This window comes from Etheostoma spectabile, chromosome 12 (assembly GCF_008692095.1).
Source record: "Etheostoma spectabile isolate EspeVRDwgs_2016 chromosome 12, UIUC_Espe_1.0, whole genome shotgun sequence".
Lineage (NCBI taxonomy): Eukaryota > Metazoa > Chordata > Actinopteri > Perciformes > Percidae > Etheostoma > Etheostoma spectabile.
Window position 1 is genome coordinate 26,464,653 of NC_045744.1, and position 22,050 is coordinate 26,486,702.

The window sequence follows — 22,050 nt, forward strand, 5'->3', positions numbered from 1 at the left end:
TCTCTCTCTCTCTCTCTCTCTCTCTCTCTCTCTCTCTCTCTCGTGCGCACGCTCAGCTTGGCTGCCTTGGCAACGTCCCCATTCTCCCAAGCAGCGCTTGGATCTTTTCCTAACCAGCCATCACGCATTCCCATTGTCCGTTTCTTTTATCTTTCTCCTCCAGCTTCCCTGTGAAGACAAGATCCGCAACCACAGGAGTAATATTGCGCTCTTCCTACTTTCAACCAACGCTCATGTTAAACTTAGTCCTCCGTCACTCTAATTCCAGCATTTTGCTGGCTGTTTGGTAGTCTGTATGTGGTATTAAAGAATATAAGACATAGATACTTAAATGACCTTATTGAAGAAAAAGATTCCAATTTCTCCATAAATATTTACCACTGTGCTTCTCTGTCTTCTACCTTAACGCTTCACCAGGCACCTATTGGCTGCCCCTTTGGTTGTCCATAGGTGATCTAACTTCTTTTCTAACTTAATTTTTAAACTCAACAGATTGTTTTTGGCTGGCTTCTCCCTAAATTGCTTGTTTGTCACAAATGCTTAATTCTAATGTTTTATTTTTCTTTCACATTCATCATTTTGTTTTTCTTGTGAACGACGCACAGGTTGTTTACAACTACAGCCAATGAGCTGCTAGTTGGAATCATGTACATTGGATGAAAAGCACTAATGATCCAGCTAAATAAAATTCCCACATGTCGTACTTTCCGTACTCCATTTCTGTTCTTGTCTTTCTTTTCCAGTGTATGATAAGCAGGGCTTTCTGCTGCAGCTGGACACAAAACTGTGAGTACATCTCTTCAAGTAAACATTTCTGTCATTATAACATGTTTAGCAATTCTCTAACATGTACTGTGTGGGGTATTTTCAAACGTGTTATATTTAGAACAGCTGGATTCCCAATTCTACTTTGACTTCATTAGTTTAGATATGTTTTACAGCTTCTTCCACTGAATCTATATGCACGCGGGCTCTGGTTCATCAATTGGGGAAACATGAAAATGTAAACCTTGGACCAAATAACCTCACTTTTTTTTTTTTCTTTTTTTTTTTAAACAAACACATTGCATCTTGTTGGAGTCCTGAGAAAAACCTGGTGACAAATGCGGCCTGAGTAATACATTAAGACATGTGTGTGAGAATTTAGATGTAGTTGATGTCTCTCCTTCCCCCCCTGCTTTTAAATAATTTTTTTTTTTTAACCAGAGCAGCTGGGGTTTGTCAGGGCAAGAACATGCTACATTGAGTCATTACGCAGCTGTCATTGTGTCAGCGTGTCCGTTGAGATGTGTATAATTCCCTGAATTGGTTTGACACTCTTGCTCTAAACTGCCACGAAAACGCCCCCTTCTCCAGCCCTCCCATTACCGTGCAGGCAATAATCAAATGCTCCCATCACCACCCCCCGGCTCTCACAGGGCACGTCTGTCCGCACTCTGGACACACGCTGTAAGCACAATGTCAGCACAAACTTTAAGGTGGTTTTCACATGGACTCAGTTTATCTAATACAGCTCCTTTTATTATATCTACGGTGTCATTAATTTCTCCATGAGAGCACATGCGTACAATAGTGCCATTCATCTTAAAGCTAGTAATTAGTTTTAATTTATTCCCGCTGGTAGTCTGATGGTAAAGTGCCAGATTTAATTCCCACCAAATCATTTAGATCTTGAGGCCAATTAAGGCCAAGCTGCAAGTAGACAACACTCTAGCATACTGAACTATAATCTGGTTCAGGTTACTTTCTTTGTACCCGTAGGTAGATTTTGTTCTGCAGCAAGAGTATGCATCCATCCATCACGACAAGCTACTACAAAACACACCAAAAACTGACACAAGTACTCAAAATTTGATACAAATACTCGAGAGTGAGAGTGAGTGAGAGAGAGAGAGAGAAGGAGAGAGAATGAGTAATTCAAATAAATAAATAAATAAATAAATAAATATTCTCTAAAATAAAATCAAGATCATATATCAGCATAAGTGCTTCAAATTGTGTACAAGCAGGCCCCAGTCAAGCCCCCACTCCTGCCAACTCTGATTTCAGGCCTCACACAGTGAGTGTTTATTTGAGCTAGATTCATGGCATACATAAGGTTATTAATGACCATGCTAGTAATCGGGAGGTTCTAGTTTTAGCACTGCCAGTGTGATTATTTGAACAAGGCCCCTCTGCTTTGTCTCGCCACACATAGGTGATCCACTGAGCTGTTGCTGAGCTCTCCCACTTCCTAAGCCAACCTGTTTCTTCTTCATTTTTTCTCTCCATATCTGTCAAGCTGATTGTTTGACAAGCTCAGTTTTTTTGAGGCTTAGAAATGTGTCAGTGTAATTGATAAGCAGTTATCACAATGTGTCTGTTTAATCGCCCCCTCTGTTCTTTTCATGTACAGGCCACCAGAGTTGATATACAAGTATGGCAACCTCAGCGAAGGAATGTGCAAGCCAGGATACGCAGCAGCCAAGATGACAGTCATCTATCCTAAGTGAGAAGGATGGCCCTTTCTTTGAATTTTACATAACATTGTGGAGATGCATCCAATGCATCGCCACAGTTTTTTTAGATTTAAACTTCGCATACACAACCACAAGCTTCACAAAATAAAAAATCATTTTAAAGTGGATGTCATCGGGAGAAAAGCTAAAACTGTCACTCTTGCATACCGAGACGCATGATGTCACCCCTCGGGCCAACTTGGCCGTAAGGGTTTTGAGTCAGAAACAGAGAAGCCCCCACATTCCTCTCCAATAATCCCCAGTTTTCAATCATGTTTCTATCATCTTCTTCCCCACTACAAAACCCTGACTGTGTCCTTGTGATCCCCCTGTTACACAAAAGAACCTCTGTCGGCCGAGTGCAAGATCTCCCATCTTTCTCCTATCGCATCCAAGAGCCTCCCAGGCTTTCTCTGTGAATGACACCAACCCAGCTTCCTGTCCTGACTCATGACAAGCTCTGCGGTACCCAGCCCACTCAGTGCACACAATCCTCCACGGCCCTGTTCTGATGTCAGTGGCTCTTTTGATTTTTCTATTTGCCGCCCATCTCACCACAATCTATAGGGCATTGTCCCAGCAGCATTCTCGAGCTAAGCTAATAGAGGGGTAATTTACAGCATTGCTGAACAATAGCCAGTGGCACTCAAATGTAGTACTTGAGCTAGTTATGGAACATATCTGCCAACCCATTTCCACGAACAAGGATTGAACCCAATGCATCTATTGCCTGAGGATGCACGGATGATCATGTTCAAAGCTTAGAAAAATACCATTTCAACAATAAATTCAAATACATTAGAGCATATTTTTTTACTTTGTTTTATATATTCACATATTTGACAGAATCCTTTCTCTCCTGCCTATGTGATATTCTGCCCCAATATTCTGTTAAATATGATCTCTCAACGTGTTTAAGTAAAACCATCCAAACCATATGGAATAATACTGTGTATATGTATTGAATGAATTAAGAAAACCAACTCTAAAACACCATCAGCCGTACTGTCCACTGTAAATCGCAGCGCTGCTTAACAAGACAGATGAAGCAGTTTTGTGAAACTTCCCTCTGCCCATCTGAGAGGCTACGTGTTAACAATGTCCTCCCGCTTAACGACTTCCGCTAATCATCCGCACGTGTCGGATCAAAGTTCTGCACAACTCAGAATACCCAGCGGGAGTCCACTGATTGCTACCACCTTCAACCCAGTCACACATAGGTCAACAAGCACAATCAATGCTGCACTTTTTCGTTCAGTTTGCGTCTACGTATACGTTTGTATGCAGGAGTGTAAGTGTGCGGTCGAACCTACACATTCTTGCAGCCTGTGATTTATCACGTCCTGTCTGAAAAGGAGTCAACCAATTGATATCTTGTTTGTGTTGAACGTTTACCAGGCAAAAACAAACCAATTTAAAAGACCTTGTTAGCATTTTGTTTAAATGAGGTGTGGCCTACAGTTCAGCAGTTAGAGAAAACCTACTTAACCCCTAACAGTGAGGTCCTCTCGTGGCTCTCCCTCTAATCAGCTCCTGCTTCCTTCATGTTTGTCTTCTGTGGAGCCCCCTGCCCCGCAGAATCCAATTTATTTTACTCCCCTCCGCTTTACCCAAAACTGTTTGCATTAGAGTCCTAAATCAAGTGTTGGCAGTGAACTTGAAGCGGCACGGTTATGAAAATATTGCCCATGAGAGATGGACCTAGCAAAGGAAATGAGCACAATGCTTCCCTGCCTGTTGGCTGTTTTGGGAGCCCTCCGTTTTTATTTAACAACAAGCAGCCCCCTGTCTCTCCACTTTGTCAGGATGTCAGTGACGGACTGTCGGTCAGGGCTCAGTGACTTGCAATGGTCCTGTGTTTATTTATAGCCCCTTCTGGCCTCAGAAGTCCTGGGTTTACTGAATCTCCATTTGTTTTGGCAGGACAGACGTCGTGTGTGTGTGTGTGTGTGTGTGTGTGTGTGTGTGTGTGTGTGTGTGTGTGTGTGTGGTGTGTGTGTGTGTGTGTGTGTGTGTTGTGGGTGTGTGTGTGTGTTTGTGTGTGTGTGTGTGTGTGTGTGTGTGTGTGGGTGTGGCATACATAACTGCCTCTCCCTGCCGTCATGTTTTAAACCTGGAGGATAATGATTGTGTCAAAGACTGATTAGGTTACTTGGAAGAGCTTTAGGCTAACCGGAAGGCCTCCCAATAATGTCAGCCATGTTTGGTCATTGCGGCTCTGAGCTCCACATAGCTCTTGTGAACCAATGGCAGTGTTATGGGAACAAGCTTTCCAAGATTCCTGCTGAGAAACAAGTGAGTGTGGTGGTCTTCTTCTGGTTCCAGTTACTGTTGGCTGTGGGAGCCATATTTTATGGTTAGTGAGAAAAAAGCCTGTGTGTGACAGCCAACCATCAGCCCCTCAGCAAAATGCAATAGTTATGTTGCTGGTGGTCTGGTTTCTGCTAATCTCTGTAACTGTCTTCTATCATAAACAAAAATAATACACAGCAGCTCAATAGATCTCTCTAAGGCGCCTAGCGTGTGTGTTAGGTTTGACATGTCAACGCCAAAAAAGACACAACCAAAGTGGCTGTCCCCCCCTCCCCCCACAAACTTGACGGCAGGTCATAAAAACACACATTCATCCTGGAGCCACACTTGCAGAAGTGGCACGTAGCCCAGCACTTTGGGTCACAGGCGTGACTAAGAGGAAATGGCTTCTTTTGATTTTAGAGCTGCAATTAATCAAAGAAAAAAAGACAGACTCATACAGGCACACCAGATAAGGAAGAGTCAATGCTAGAATGCTGGAAGTAGCAGTTCATGGGACAATTAAAAACACCGGTCCCAGACATGTTTTTGAATATCAAACTCAATTTGTCTTTAATGTTGCACGATGACTTGCTTCACACTGGAGCAGTTTAACATGTCCTCTGTCATGGGCGTAAAATAGAATTTATGTTTACATTTAGACGGAAAAGTGCCGATGCGTTGTCACTTTTTATTCTGCGTTTAGACGAGTGTTTTGGGGGAGAAATCTGCGCGAATATGGTAACCCAAAAGTGTGTGAAATTCGATGTAGCATGCACACCAGGCGGCTAGGTGATAGTGTGAAGTACTGCCACACAACACCACCAAGTCTGCGTGCCTGCGTACAACATTCCTTCTAATTCTTTCCCTAGTAGCCCGAAGCCAACAACAAAAGCTGACTTTGATGATTTTGTCTGTTTGTTTGTTTTTTGATGATTTTGTCTGGACAGACAAGGAGGTGGAGTTAATGCTTAAAACAATGCACACACGCGGCACATAGACACACAAGGCACACACACGCATGCGTCGCACACATGCAGTGTATAAAACACACGGCACCCACACACTTGCGGCGCACACATGCTGCTCATTAAACACACACACACACACTTCACTTTTTTGCTTTTTTAAACCCCAAAAACGCCGTCGCTGTCTAAACGAAAGGCACATCTGATAAATAGCGTATTCATGTAAACGGGGCCTTAGACTCCCAGGAAAAGCATTGGGGCATGAGTGGATTGTCCCAGCACATGTATCAAAATTGTGTGTCCGCTGTGATTTAGGCCTGGGTGGAGAGGTCGTGTTGATGGGTTATGCACTGCCGCCGCCTTCTGTGTCACTCCCTGCCTCTTAGACTTTATTATCCGCTTAGTTTTCAGCTTCCTCTGCTTGTTTTGGGTGGCTTTAGCAGGGGAGGTAGGGATTCTTGTCAGATTAACGACAGTGGAACAAGTGATTTTTGTTTATCACTTTGCGGCTTAAACTTTTGCCCAGGTCATTAACCCCACTGGCACAGGTGAAGCAGGGATTAGGGGAAGCCACAGGGTTTCTCTTTGGAGACAATAAAAGGTGGGGTGGGGGAATGCACAGCCAAATAAATAATTTCTCTCCCCCGTTTCTTTCCTGTGTCTTATTGCAGGTTCAAGAAATCAGCACCCATGTTTCTTGATCGGAACTTTAAACTTCTTGCAAAAGCCAGCAAATACTTACCTCCATTTGGAATCAGAACGCAAGGTAAGAACAGTCCATTCGGTTACCTTCTACTAGTGATATCTGCATCACAATCTGTTCAAGGATGGTGTCCATAAAAACATAAATACTACAATACAATTTTTTGATCTGGTGTGTAGACAGGCTTGTGTTAAAGCCAACACCGTTCTTAGTGCTGCTGTTGCTCTGAGGGTTGGATGCTGTGTGGGTGCGACTGCACGCTCCAGTATTTTGTGACCACTTTGCCTGCATCTTAGCATAATAAACCATCTGTCCGGATGATTTACAGTTTTGTTATCAGTTGCCAACATTAGACTTCTTCATGGGTCCAAAGTAGGGGTGGGGGAGAAAGTCGATTCTTAGATAAACTGCAATTCCATCGTGAAAGTTGTTTACTCGATGCAGAAAACTCAATAAATGGAACTTTAATTCCCCACCCCCCCCCCCGTGTACAGTGGTGTGAAAAGTGTTTGCCCCCTTCCTCATTTCCTGTTCCTTTGCATGTTTGTCACACTTAAGTGTTTCGGAACATCAAACCAATTTAAACATAGTCAAGGACAACACAAGTAAACAAAAATGCAATTTGTAAATGAAGGTGTTTATTATTAAAGGTGAAAAAAAATCCAAACCATCATGGCCCTGTGTGAAAAAGTGATTGCCCCCTAAACCTAATAACTGGTTGGGCCACCCTTAGCAACAACAACTGAACCAAGCGTTTGCGTTAACGTGCAATGAGGCTTTTACAGCGTTCTGGAGGAATTTTGGCCCACTCATCTTTGCAGAATTGTCCTAATTCAGTTACATTAGAGGGTTTTCGAGCATGAACGGCCTTTTTAAGGTCATCATACACAACATCTCAATAGGATTCAGGTCAGGACTTTGGCTAGGCCACTCCAAAGTCTTCATTTTGTTTTTCTTCAGCCATTCGGTGGTGGACTTGCTGGTGTGTTTAGGTCATTGTCCGCTGCAGAACCCAAGTTGTTTCAGTGAGTACACAAACAGATGGTCGGACATTCTCCTTCAGGATCCTTGGTAGACAGCAGAATTCATAGTTTCCTTTATCACGGCAAGTCTTCCAGGTCCTGAAGCAGCAAAACAGCCCCAGACCATCACACTACCACCTCCATATTTTACTGTTGGTATAATGTTCTTTTATGAAATGCAGAGTTCTTCTACGCCAGATATACTTGGACACACACCTTCCAAAGAGTTCCACTTTTGTCTCATCGGTCCCAGAATGTTGTCCCAAAAGTCTTGGGGATCATCCAAGATGTGTGGTGGAGAAAGTGAGACGAGCTTTGATGTTCTTTTTGGTCAGCAGTGGTTTTCTCCTTGGAACTCTGCCATGCAGGCCATTTTTGCCCAGTCTTTTCCTGTTGGTGGAAGCATGAACGCTGACCTTAACTGAGGCAAGTGAGGCCTGCAGTTCTTTGGACGTTGTTGTGGGGTCTTTTGTAACCTCTGGATGAGTCGTCGCTGCGGCTGGCCACTCCTGGGAAGGTTCAACACTGTTCCAGTCTTCGCCATTTGTGGATAATGGCTCTCACTGTGGTTGCTGGATTCCCAAAGCTTTGGAATGGTTTATAACCCTTTCCAGACTGATAGATCTCATTACTTTCTTTCTCAATTGTTCCTGAATTCTTTGGGTCTCGGCATGATGTGTAGCTTTTAAGGATCTTCTGGTGGACCTTACTGTGTCAAGCAGCTCCTATTTAAGTGATGCCTTGATTGTGAACAGGTGGGCAATAATCAGCCCTGGGTGTGGCTAGAGAAATTGAATCAGGTGTGGCAACCAAGTTAAGTATGTTTTAACAAGGGGGGCAATCACTTTCACACAGGGCCAGAGGTTTGGATTTTTTTTCACCTTAATAATAAACACCTTCATTTACAAATGCATTTGTGTTTACTTGGGTTGTCTTGACTATTGTTTAAATTGGTTTGATGTTCCGAAAAACTAAGTGTGACAAACATGAAAGGAACAGGAAAAGAGGAAGGGGGCAAACACTTTTTCACACCACTGTAAATGAGCGCAAGCTGATCTCAGACACAGACAATTAACTAATAATATGCCAGTATTTGAGTGCCTTGTGGGCCTGTCGCAATAGTCAAATATGGATTATTCCACGTATATGGGAATGAGCTTGGTTGCTTTTGGTGAAGCAATATATTGCAATTAATCATTTTTATAATTGAAAAAGAGTATATTCTTTTGACATCAAATGAATGTTCCCAACATTTTAGTCAAGCGTTACACTACACACACACACACACACACACACACACACACACACACACACACACACACACACACACATGCACAGCGGATAGCGACAAGTCAAGAGACGTGAATGTCCGGTGTGGAACATTTTGGCTTTATGCCAAATGAGAGAAGAGGGCCAGTTAACGTGGACCAGCCGGTATGTCGACTTTGTTTAAAACCCGTGGTAGCGATAAGAGGCAACACAACTTACCTAAAATCTCACCTAAAACATAACCATCCCACCCAGTTGAGAGGGGTCTTCCAGACAGTTATCTGTTTCGGATGCTTTTTCCCGCCAGTGCAAATATAAACAGATAGCGTATCTTGCTAAATAGCCAAAGAGATGCAGCCACGGTTGAAAAACCAACATTTAAAAATATGCTGCAATCTTTTGAGAAACGGTATGAATTGCAAAAACGTTCATCTCCCAAACTGCCATTCCATCTTTGTACAACAAAGTAAAAGACGATATTCAAGACACACACCCGACTCATATGATTCGTGATGACACGCCCCGCTTGGCCATCATCAGAAGGGTTCGGTGAACGCGCATATGAAACTGGTGGGGGTCAGTACCTCCAACAAGGTTAAGAACCACTGGTCTAAATATTAAGAATTAAACATTATTTGATCTTTGAAAGAGTGTGCTTGCCCTGTTTTGCTATAATATTGTCATAATGTAATCAGTGGCGTAAAATGGTCTTAAAATGACAATATGTATCGCGGTTAATTTTGGGACAATATATATCGCACAACAAAAGGGAGTTATCATCACAGCCCTCTTTCATACAGTAAGAAGAATTCTGCTTCTTTTCATCTTTTGTTATTGTTGCAAGGCTGATGTCTATGGCAGAATGTATTCTGCCTCAGGTGTGTTGCTCTGGCTGGTCCTGAGTTGGGACAAAGTGACATAGGGAATTCATCGCAGTGCACACTTAGTCACCTTTAGTCTTTGCCAAAATGATGCCATCATGCAATGTAATGCAAGCAGGGATTAAAAATGGCTGCTATCCCCTGCTGTCCCACATTGAAGATTTTCAAATCAATGGCTGAACGGCAGATCTTTTGATGTCAGCAAGTCATCCATGCTTTGCTGCCTTCTGGGTAGGGATGGGTTCCAATAGCTGGTTCCATTTTGGACCTGGTTCCTGGTTGGCAAACTGTTCAGGTTCGTTGAGCAATTTGTTAACTTCTCTCTCACTTCTCTCACTTCACTCTTTCTCTGTGAGCAAAGAGCACATAGGCACATTAATAATGTAATGGTTGAAATGAGGTTGGGCTGTTCTCTGGTTAATGTGATTTTTGCAGCTGGTGTCTGTAAGTGAAAAGACACATCGTGCTGTAACCGTGTATTGAACTTCAAAATCACACCTGTGTCCAGCTGTGATTCTGAAGTTCAATACTTTCTCTAGAGAAACACTATACTGTAGTTGATCCCCACATCAAGTTTTCCCCAGTTAACAATTGAATAGTTACATCAAGTGATTAATCTGATCAACTAAATATTTAGAATCAGGACCTTCAGTATTTGGAGCAAGTTGCAGGAGTCAGCTACAGCTGTTCACTGAATGATCAATTAATGAACATTTCAGATATTATGCTGTTTATCTACTAACCTTCTATATCGAATATTAAATACATTGTTACCCATTGCCGGTTTTCAGCCTTGAACTCTGGCCCAGCCAGCGTTCTAACCTTCTGACCAGGCTGAAAACAAGGCTATTATTTTCAGTTTGTAATACTTGTATTGTTCCATACCCATAGTTTAGAATATATGAATATTTTCTAGTAATTGCTTTTATTTACATTGTAGGTACTAGAGCAGGGCAATGTTTTGATATTATACAGTATATTGCTATCGTGATATGAGACTAGATATCAATAGACATCATGAGATTTTGGATATTGTAATGTTGCATATGTGTTGTCTTTTCTTGGTTTTAAAGGCTGCATTACAGTAAAGTTGTGTCTTTTCCAAAATTACCAGACTGTTGTAACTGTTCTATTATTTGCCTTTACTCACTTAGTCATTATATCTACAATACTGATGATTATTTATCAAAAATGTCACCAATAGTCAACACTACAGTATTGTTGCTGGATCAACATTAAGGTCTTTGGTCAAAAATATTGTGATATTTGATTTCTCCATATCGCCCAGCTCTAGTAGGCACAGTAGGCTCTGTGTTTGTCATAGTAACAACCTTATCAGTGATGTTCATTTGTCTTGTAGGATGAACTCTTGCTTGGGACCAGGGAACCCGTATGTCTCCCAACACTCTGACTTTAATGTTTCCACACACAGTGCTTGTACTTGTTCCCTGACCTTAACACACTCCAGCACTTCAGATATCAAACCAGTACACAATGCCACGGGAACTGAAGAGATAACATTAAAGTTGGCTTCAGTGACATGCTCTGTATCATATTTTCCAGTACTTAGTAGCAGAAGGTACAGTCAATGTTACCTTTTGTGCTCTGGTGTGCTCTCTGCTGTCCTACACACACACACACACACACACACACACTCTGTCTCAGCCGCTATCAAAAGAGCACTCGCTGTGCGAGTGTTACACCTGGTTTCTGTTTTCTCTACGGACTGCGATGGCAGTGGGGTTTCCCTTTTAGTGCTACTCATGTGGAGAGATGATACGTGTGGAACTTGAATAGAGCGCCACAAAGGATTCCAAATTGGGAACACGGAGTGGTGCGGATGGGTGGCAGGTTTATTTTTACTTTTTATTCTGCCAAGAGGTATCTTTGGCACACATCAACCCCAGTAGAGTACAGTAAAGCTGTGTTAATTTGGTCTCAGAGAAAGAAAACCATACTTGTCAGCACTGCAGGATACCAGTCAGCTACTGAACGATTGACTAATGGCCTATGTTTTGCATCAATTGTTAAATATTATTCTCACTTTATATTACGTTCTCTCTAAATCAGCGGTTTTCAATAGGTGAGGCGCCGAAGAGCCACAGGGGAAGTGCGTCACGCAAAGAAAAAAATGACTATGCAGTGCTATTGATACCAGTAATTGTGTGTGCGTGAATTAACTGTAAAATGCATCGTTTCCTTGTCCCAAGTCAACAGAAGTCAGCGTTAAGGAAGGAGACAGTACCCAGCAAAAAAACGCAGGAAATATGATCCTGAGGTAACGATAGGTTTCACCTGGTCGGGGTCCGAGGCTGCACCTCTGCCGCAGTGTGACAGAGGCGGGAGAAACGCCAATCACCCGTTTCTGGTTGTCTGTGAAGAGCAAGTTCCCCCAGATCTTCACTAAGGCTATGAAAGTCCTAATCCCCTTCACCTCCACCTACTTGTGAGTGTGGGTTTTCCACACAGACCCTGATTAAATCCAAATACAGAACAAGACTGCAGGTGGAGGATGACTTGCGTTGATTTCTCTTTGCAATGCTGCCAAACACCTCTGCGCATCAAAAGCGCGGCCTCATTGTTACTACTGACAGATGCGGCGTCAGCCTCAAATGTTTTGAGTGTAGCCTATTTTTTAGAAAGTTGACAAATATGAAACCGGATGCCGCTTAGTGTCCACTTTGGTTGTAAGAAGCGGCGCAGCTTTAGGTTTGTGGATGCGTTTGACTGTGGACACGCTGCGGCCGGTTGCGATTGAGCTCCGTGTATTGTGCCGTAGTTTCTGTTTTCCACCTCCGATGTAGAGCAACATACATCCACTCGCCTAAACGGGGCTCTGTGTCTGTCAGAGGGTCTGAGATCTACCGTATCAGCAGAGCAATCACGTATTGTACAGCAGGCTATGGTGCAGGTAGATCATTTTCTGAAATATAGTGTCTTTATTCTTATAATAGCCTATTTATAACTTTATTTTTCACAAAACCTCAGAACACGGATGAGGTGAGTTATATTTTGAATGTGCACACAGATTTGGACATGAGCAGAAATCTTGCCCAAACACATCTGATATGTTACAGTCTAGGGGTTTGTTAATAAATGAAAATGAATTAATGTATAATTGAGGTGAGTAATTGTCACATATACATTTACGGAGGTTACTTGGCCAACAAAAGATGCAAAAGAGGAGGGAACAGTAAATGATGCTTAGGCTACATGTGTGCCGAGCATTGGCCTTTGGGTTGCCAGGCCAGTTATGATTAGGCCAAATGTTGGTGTCATCTAATTTTCCATTTACACATGTTAAGCATGTTTTGTTGACTTGTGGATAGGCCTACTGATGATCAGTGATTTTAAAAGTAGCCTCAATTAGACCTGCATGAAGTTGGACTGAATGCACTTTAAAAAAACTTGTAGAATAAAATGTCTTCAAACACGATATTAAAAAAGATTTACATTTTCTAAGTTGTTATTAAAACTCATTGCATGGAACACACAAAAGATGGCATTTACTGCAGAGGCGTGTGTGGGTTAGTGCAGGCGGACGGCTTTTAGGGAAGGGGGGGCTTGGCCTTAACTACTCCAAGGGGAGGCTCGCATTCACCCAATTTGAAAGCCCATCCTCTAAATGATGACGCTCTGCAGTCCAAAGTGAATGTAGTTACGCTGTTCACACTGTTGTTCAGCAGCCAGAGGTTTATATACAGTTAAGAGGCATTTCATCTTTTTTTTTTATTAACTAAGTCTGACAAATTAGGAGAAAATTAAAACCTTTTTAGAGTGCTTTGAAATTGGTTGCCATAGGAATTTAGCTAACCTAAATAATCCTTCATACAATATTTCCCAGCAGTTTATGACAGATAATTGACATTAATTTAGTTAATTTACTTATGTTGACGCAATTATATTCATGATCAGAGCATGATGTTTACACGAGCGTTGCCTCAGTCACAGGACACACTGTTTATGTGAGCAGTAACTCACAGCTTTATCTTTTAACGTGAGACGAACAGGTGCACGAGTGTACAGTATGAGTACATTCATATAAACAATTTGTAAAATATAACCTCAATCTCAACACAGCAAAGCTTTTTTTTGTGGAGACAATGTCGTATTGAAACTGTAACTCGTATCACTTTTTACAGCCATCTTGGTCCCTACAGATATATTTCAGGATTGTCCAATTATCCATGTCCTTGATACTGTAATCAAATAATATATATATATTTTTTTTCCTTTTTTCCCGTGGTACTTGATGCTGATTCAACATCTTACTAAAGTACAGACCTGACAAATACCACTCTCTCTCATCACATTGATTCTTTTATATTGTTTAGGGTACACTTTTGCCCAACAATGCGTCTGTGTTATGTGATGCTTCCGACCTAGCAGTGAAGACTTTTGTCAGAGTTCCATGTGGACCAATGTCTGAAACTCCAGCCGTTCATCTTCAGCTCTACCACAAGACATACTTTGCTGAAATGTTTACACCAGGTACTTACTAACAATTAGCTTCCATGTCGTCCTCTGGAAGAGAGTCGTGCCCATTGTGATGCTTCACTTGTCACCCGCTTGGATGCAGGTGTGGTCCTCTGCCTTGTGTTTATGCTGCTCGGGGTGATGCTTGACGCCAGACATCGACACCACATCCAAACAATGGGCTGTTGCTCTGCTTGCCTCTCCTCAGCAAGTTAATCATTAGGATCGTTAGCCGGGGTGCACAGGGCTGCCATAAGTCTTACAGACTGCTTTGAAGGCCCCCAGTCTAAACTCTCTTGTTCTCAATCTCCCTTTACTCTCACTTTGGCTGTTTCTTTGGGCCCCCCTTTGCAGACTCGATGCTACATGGTGATTATATTAAGTAGAGGGCAATTAAACTGTCTTTTATTTATTTTTAGCATACGATGCAGGAAATTCAGTTGTTTTTCTGTGTCATAAGACCTAGGCACAGCACCCAAGACTTTTTGGGTCACACCACTAAAACTAAAGACCTTTCTTGGATCTCATGATTGTAGACGGTCCCCTGTGGACTTCTTCAGTAAGTTTTGTCTTTAAGCTTTTATTTTGATATTTATTAACTGCCCTAGCTTATTGTATGCAGAAACGGGGATAATAATGGTCCAAAATGGTAAATTGCATTTTTTTCTTCTTTTTTATTGACAAATGTCTAATTTTCTTGGGGGAAGACATCCAAACCTCAAGCCAAATACATGCACCCAAGTCTTCCACGAATCCAGGGAAAACACTGCATGTTGGATGTAAATAAAGAAAAGATGAACTGCCATCATTAATTCCAAAGTAGTCCTTCTTTGGTGCTTCCGCATCACTACAAATGTAACATGGTGTAAAGATAGTAATGACTATTGTGGAATCTGCACATTTAGACTATCATGGTTATAAATTACAAGTTTTAGAGGCCTAAAATGGCCTGGGGAAGAGAGAAATACATGTAATATCTAATGCTGGAATCATAACTATAACGGAATGCCCCGTAGAACATGGCAGGAATGTGTGCTATGGCTAAACATCCCCGTTTCTCACCCTGCGAGCAGACCACTGATCACCCACTGAACCGGGAGAATGCTTGTTTGAAAACAGCATTCCTCTCTCAGTGCTTTTATGAGAGTGTCTAAATACACACGCATACCATCCTGAGCCCTGTATGTCTGTTTCTCCCAGACTCATTCCTCAAGAACACAAGTTTTTTTTTTTCTTCTCTGGGTAATACCCTTCACCAGTATTTCTGAGGGCTGATTGGTCACTCCTTATCTGTGACTGAATAAACGGAGAGGTGTTCTCTCCAAGTGTCTCAGACCACCTAGATTGCTATATCTCTCGTGGTAGGTTGACATCCTTGGCAGTTTCTTAATCTTTTTAAAGGCGCAATTCTCTAATTTTTAGCTTTCTTAAATATTTCAATATGACTGCACTCTAAGGGTGTCGGGATATTGTGACGATCAACTTAATATTTAAAAAAAAAATAATAATAATAATATGGTAACACACACTTGATATCATGTAAAGAATCCAGCCCCTCTTAAATCATTTCAGTTTTCTTTCTGTACTCGCTTTGTCTGCCGCCGTGAAAACCCCCACCATTTTTTATTGTTCATCAGTTTAATCGGTTGCCTTTTCACTATCTATTTTAATATCTCCAAAACACTGTGTTCCAAGGACTTATATATTATTAAAATTGCCTCTGCTTTGTTACCATTGTAGCTTTCCAAAAAGTGTTCAAGTACGATCGTATCCCATTAACAACTAAAACTAATAAATCCTATAATGAATGTCTTCTGTGATTATTTATCCATTTGTTGTTGTCATTAGCCTTTAGCTGAAGACGTCAAAGGGCAAGATGTATCCCATGATGCATTGGGGCTAATGTCGTCAAATCAGAAGCTATGTTTCTGACCGGGCATGTCTGGGTAAAAGTGTTTATCTCCGAGGCCAAGCGCAAAGAAATAACATGACTTTTACCTTATCCCAGTATCAGTAGATCTGAGCTGTTTGGGCAGCAACTGAAATAATGAGTAGAATGTGTGGGTGAGTCAATTATCCTTTGCGAAATAAAGTTAAAGATGAATTTGACTGACTTTATTGTGAATTATTTTGGCCGCGATTATGGTGTAGTGAAAATATGATATGACATTTTCCCTCCAGCTGTGATGACATTTTCCAGTGTCAAATTACGAGATGGGAGAGAATTTGGTATTTGTTGTATGTATCCAGTCTCCCATTTCTACACAAACTAATATTTAAAAAAAAAAAAAAGCTACTGTAAAGTATTTTCATTTTGTAGGCTCATGTAAGAAGTGCAGCGTTGGACATATATATGTATTTTTTTCCTCTGCAGAGAGAATCATAGACAGCATTTTAACTGCCACGAAGAATTACGGGCTTGGAAAGGCGCTGGACAGGTAATTATCGCTGCTTGCACACATCAACAGGAAGTCCTGTTTCATCTATCCACCACTTGTTAGTGTTGCTAACTGTCCCTCCCACCCTGCAGTCTCACCTGTAAAAGATGCATCATTGTGGGCAACGGGGGAATCCTGTTTAACAAGTCTCTGGGCTCCCGTATAGATGACTACGATGTCGTAGTGAGGTAAGATGACGGCATAGCAAAATATGTAAATATACGAATGTTTGAGCAATTTGTCCCTCCAAATAGTATTGTGTATCATGTACAAGGCAAACTGGTACAGCAGGATGGGAACAATACCATTTGTGACATTTAAAGGTCCCATGACATGGTGCTTTTTGGATGCTTTGAAATAGACCTTCGTGGACCCTTAATATCATATCTGAAGGTAAAGGTTGGGGGTGTGGCCTTGACCAACTGCCACTTTGCTCGTTTGAAAGCCATGATGTCTCTCTCTTTTGGGTGGGCCAAATTCTCTGAGGTCATAAGGAGAAAGATTCCAGATCGGCTCGTCTGAGCTTTCATTTTCTCAAAGGCAGAGCAGGATACCCAGGGCTGGGTTTACACCCATCACCATTTCTAGCCACTGGGGGACTATAGGCAGGCTGGGGGGACTCTTATTAATGTAAAAAAAAAAATCATGCCATGGGACCTTTTAATACGTCCCAATTAAAAAAAACATTGTATTAAAGGGCATATTCAGTAGTTGATGAAGTATAAATAAAAACATCCCAGCTCCTTAACTTCTGCGTCATGGGCTTTTCTTGTTCACTAAGGGGGCTTTCACACCTGCCTCATTAAGTTCAGTTGAAACGCGCTAGATTTGGATTTTCCCCCACACTGGGATGCACGTTGAAAGCGGACCAGATAAGCTTTCAACTAGGGCTGGGCAGTAGACCGATTCATAACATATGGGTATTAATTTCCAAAATTATATGAATTTTTTTATGTATTGTAATATCGGTGCACTTCCACGGCGAGCGCTTCAGCGGAGGTAAACTGCGAGTGAGTCATGGTAGTACCTTTATAACAATTAATAACCCACCCTGACTCCTTGACAGCCCGGACCTCAACGTGTGTGTGTGTGTGTGTCGGTGTGTGTCGGTGTGTCGGTGTGTCGGTGTGTCTGTGTGTCTGTGTGTGTTTTGTCTCCCTCCCTTTTTTGGCTCTGGGACGAGTTCCAATGTCTCAGTGTATTGTTTGTAATTGTTTGTAACTAGTGCTGTCAAACAATTAAAATACTTAATTCTGATTAATCACATTATGTCATAGTTTACTCGCAATTATTCACACATTTTTATCTATTGTAAATGTCCCCTGATTTCTTTTTGTCCCATTTATCTTTTCTCATTTTAATACTCTTATCAACATGGAAAAGTGGATTGGCTTGCTTTGTACAAAGGTTTGTTTTATTGAAAACAACATTGGCATAAAGCCTACTGTAGTGTTCCATTTCACACTAACAGTCTCACTTTTGAGCAGTCATTCACACTTGGAGCAAATAATCTCTCACACAGTGTAGCACTGTCCATCAATAAAAGGGTGAAAAAATACTTGACGAGGTAGGTGGGGGGGGGGGGAGAATTGGCATCAGCTGTGTGCTTGGCCATCAAGTGATATTTCAGACTGGACGTGCTGCGATGATAGCTCAGTTCACAACGACAAAATCAACAGATCACTTTGGTCTCGTCAATGGAACCATTTGGCAACTTGTAAAGTAAACTCTCCATTCAGAATCTTATTGGCATCCATTTCAGCATCCGGTGCTCGCCATCCACTCAAAACGTAACGTTACTACTCTTTGGCCGACTTGCAAACCCAAACAAGTGTGTGCAGCGTTTCCAGTCTTGCTAGATTCGGTGTTGTGGTTTTTCTAACATTACTAGTTGTTGCAACAGCATGTGAAAAAACTACAAAGTTTGCTAGGCCTGAAAGAACGTTAATCTTGCGATTAAAAAAATAAAATAAAAAAAAATGACGCTGTTAAAATGGGTTTGCGTTAATGCTGTTTAACTGACAGCACGAACTGTAATAACCCACAACTAACTCTCTTCAACAGGATAAAACACCATTGCACACAACAATTTGACATAAACAATTTGTCACACTAATAATTTTATGTTTACAAATTTACACTGCCGACCGGCATGCTGGGTAATATTATAGTATAACAACGCCATTGCTTTTGTGCTGGCAGGTTGAATGAAGCCCCGGTGAACGGTTATAGCAAAGACGTGGGGACCAAAACCACCATGAGGATTACCTATCCAGAGGGAGCCATCCAGAGGCTTGAGAAATATGAAAAGGACTCCCTTTTTGTTTTATCTGCCTTCAAACCCCTGGATTTCAAGTGGCTCAGACAGATGGTCTTCAAGGAGAAACTGGTAAGGATATTTTAAAAACTGATTAAGGAATGAAAGTGGAAATCTTGAACATATTAAACACACAACACAGCAAAATGAAGGAATGGTGACTCACAACTACTGAAAAAGCAAAGGTAGGGCTTGATGATTAATTGAAAATTTATTAACATCGAAATATTTTTTTCCCATGGTGATAATTTCTATAATTTCTGTCGATAGGCCAACTTTTCTTTTAAAACATTCTTCTGCAGGGTCCAAAATTAACGCTCGCTAGTCGCCAAATGGGAAGGCGGGCCGACACGCACACACGCACAAACACTAGTGCACACACCAGCCACTACCTACTTTACTGATAGCTAGCTTTTAACTGTGCCGATTTTTGGCAGCCAGCCAGCCTGCCAAAAGAAAGCACAGCGGAATTATGTTAAGCGATTATTAACCATTATTAACAATCAGGAAACAGAGTCTTAGTTCACCCTTCTGGGAGGCTCTGACACACTTTCCGCACTCCGTGTCCGCCGACAGCTGTAGGCTTGTACCGATGTTGATGTTCTGTGCATTGTCGGACACATGCAGCCACTTTCCTGAAACCACCTGCGGAACTGACACAAGTCCACAGCGGACGGCGGTGTGCATGTCCGAGCCTGCCTCCAGCGCCTCAACCTGCAGTCTGCTGTGTGTCCGCCTGTTTTACTCTCGGACGCGCGATTTAACCCGCCGGTCCTCATCGATATAGTTAATGTGTCTCTCCACAAGCAGACAAAATAGGAGCTTAAAACGCAAGTTGCTGGTTCAAAGTTAGGACCAACAAGTTGATTAGAAGTTAAGAAATAGATTGTAATAGCCTATTTACATTTTTATCACGTAAAAGATTTTTTTTTTTTTTAAGTTGTACAACAAAATGAATAAACATAATGTCCGTCGTTTTACAAAAGAATTATATTCTCGTAATTTATCGTAATTTTTTTTTTAATGTCATATCGTGCAGCCCTACGCAAAGGTGTTTCAGGTTCTCTCTCAATCGGGATTGCTTCACAGTATGCCTGTGTTTGACCTGCAGATAATTTCTACTTCTCTGGGTGTCTGAATGTCTGATTTATCTGTTGTTTTAGCAGAACATAGCCGTCTACCCTGTGATCACATTCTGCACATTCCTTCCTGTGTAAAAATATAACCCATTTACATAAAGGGGTCAAGAGGACAACTTGAGCCTCTGTTTAATAATTGGGATGTTTGCGATGGTTTGAATGCTTTAAAAGCACGTACGTTATTGTTTCCTCTTTCTCTGGCCACCAAGTTAACTTTCTTCATGATACTTTGTTGTTCCCGTCTTAACCTGTTCTTTCTTCTTCTTTTAAAGTTACTTTAGTATGTAACTTTTTAATGTTTTAATGTAACTGTAATGTTCCATCTGATGATCATAAATGACCTATAACAGCAAATGAGACTAACCGTGAAAAGAAAGCTAATTGATATAGTTTTTATTAATGCTTCTGCCTGGGTTTGGATTTTTCTCGCAAAGTCACAAAGTGATTTTCGGCAGGTAGACGGCGCTACAGAGCACGCATTCTGATGGGTCACATGTTTCTCGGTAACAATGGAAAAGCCTATGCAGCCAGGTAAAAAGGTAGCATGAGATTTATTTATGTAGGCCTAATCAACGATTTTGGAAAGTAATCTAAAAATAATATTGCGATTTAAATTGTGATTCTTTTTTTAAGGTCCTTATCTGTTGTAATATTTAACAAAGACATATGACTAACACAGTATTAGATGCATTAAACATAAACTGTCTTTCACTGTTAGACAGGGTAAACCCCGCCCACTCTGCCGGCGATTTGATTTCGCCCTGCAGCTCGGCCTGGAAACCTGCACGTTCAATTCTCCTGCTTCAGTTCACAATTTTGCGGGAACCAATCACAAACTGGCTTATGTACCTGGGGCGCTATTGGCTGGTTTAACACGATGACGATAGAGAAGCGATCAAGCAGCTTCTTGTTTACATTCAACATAGCGGCCACCGAACGCCACCAAAGCGCAGCAACCCGTTGATGCCGCTGTCGCTTCTACGTCACCTAGATCGTTGTTCTGATTGGTTGAAGGACTATCCAATTGCGTAGAGTCATTAGAACTATGGCCGTTGGTCACGCCTCTTGTGCAGAGAAAATACAGAGCAGACTCCCCAGACCAATGCTCCATCTCAGATCTATTGGCTTTGGTCTGGTGATAGCCAGACTACTTTATTGTTACTATATTGATTTAAATTAGGTGATGCATGAATTTATATAAATGACATTATTTATTTTTTAACTACTTTAATCACAGTGACTGATTTTATTGAACGTCCAGCCTTGTAATACAATGACATGTAATAATTACCATGACAACACAAAACACTGACAAATAAGCCTGGCGTGAACATTAATATTAAAGTTGGCAAGAAATCACACTTACTAAAGCGTAGATATCAGAAAAGCACATTTCAAACACTGTATGGGAACTTTACTGGACAGACTTTAAATATGTACATGTGCACAATAAGCATGGCAGTGCCAGCCTACGGCTGGAACACGTACATAAGGTCTCATTTTTTCAGCTCTGCTGCAAATCTCTGTTTTAAATATTTTGGGTAATGTTAGCTTCGGTATGGCGACCTGGCTCAAATATGTGCGGCGGGCATGTTGTCCCTCTTATCCAGGGTATTTATCAAAGCCGTCAGCCCAGGCTTGGTCACAGTACTGAGGTGCATCCTTTCTTTCGCGATAAAGTTATACCTGACAGTTGACATCCTGGTGTTTTGGCTTTTTTAGCCATGCAACTATGGTACATGGCTTTGTGGTGGTACAATTTAGTGGAGTTGCCCCGTGAGGGAGTAACATTAGCAAGGCACATTTTGCACGATACAGGACGGTTTGCAGCAACTTCCTCTGCAGACTGTTTTACTCTCGCCTGTCACGTGACCAGGGTGTGCCTCTGCAATTAGAAAGTCAAATTTGAACATATCTCAAATGCCATGAATCGTTCAGCTCTAGGCCTAATTGTATTTTATTTTAGAAGTTATCTGCTGTAGTTCCGGCTGATACTGGGGCAGGGCCATCACACAATCATTTGGGTGGCCATCGGAACCAGGTGACA

At 41.7% G+C, this 22,050-nt stretch overlaps 1 protein-coding gene and 1 long non-coding RNA gene across 17 annotated transcripts in view; one reads left to right on the forward strand and one right to left on the reverse strand.

Moving 5' to 3' along the window:
- LOC116698974 (uncharacterized) overlaps window positions 1-1,848 on the reverse strand; it is an 18,415-nt gene extending 16,567 nt beyond the window's left edge. Inside the window, exon 1 of the long non-coding RNA XR_004334332.1 lies at window positions 1,837-1,848. This is a non-coding gene — a long non-coding RNA (uncharacterized LOC116698974). The remainder of the gene's footprint in view (window positions 1-1,836) is intronic.
- st3gal3b (ST3 beta-galactoside alpha-2,3-sialyltransferase 3b) overlaps window positions 1-22,050 on the forward strand; it is a 62,813-nt gene that overhangs the window by 22,319 nt on the left and 18,444 nt on the right. For all 16 annotated transcript variants that reach the window (XM_032531292.1, XM_032531298.1, XM_032531302.1 and 13 more), the window contains 6 exons: window positions 744-786; window positions 2,396-2,488; window positions 6,430-6,524; window positions 16,484-16,547; window positions 16,640-16,735; window positions 18,750-18,936. In XM_032531292.1, the coding sequence (XP_032387183.1) occupies window positions 744-786; window positions 2,396-2,488; window positions 6,430-6,524; window positions 16,484-16,547; window positions 16,640-16,735; window positions 18,750-18,936 (578 nt within the window). The remainder of the gene's footprint in view (window positions 1-743; window positions 787-2,395; window positions 2,489-6,429; window positions 6,525-16,483; window positions 16,548-16,639; window positions 16,736-18,749; window positions 18,937-22,050) is intronic.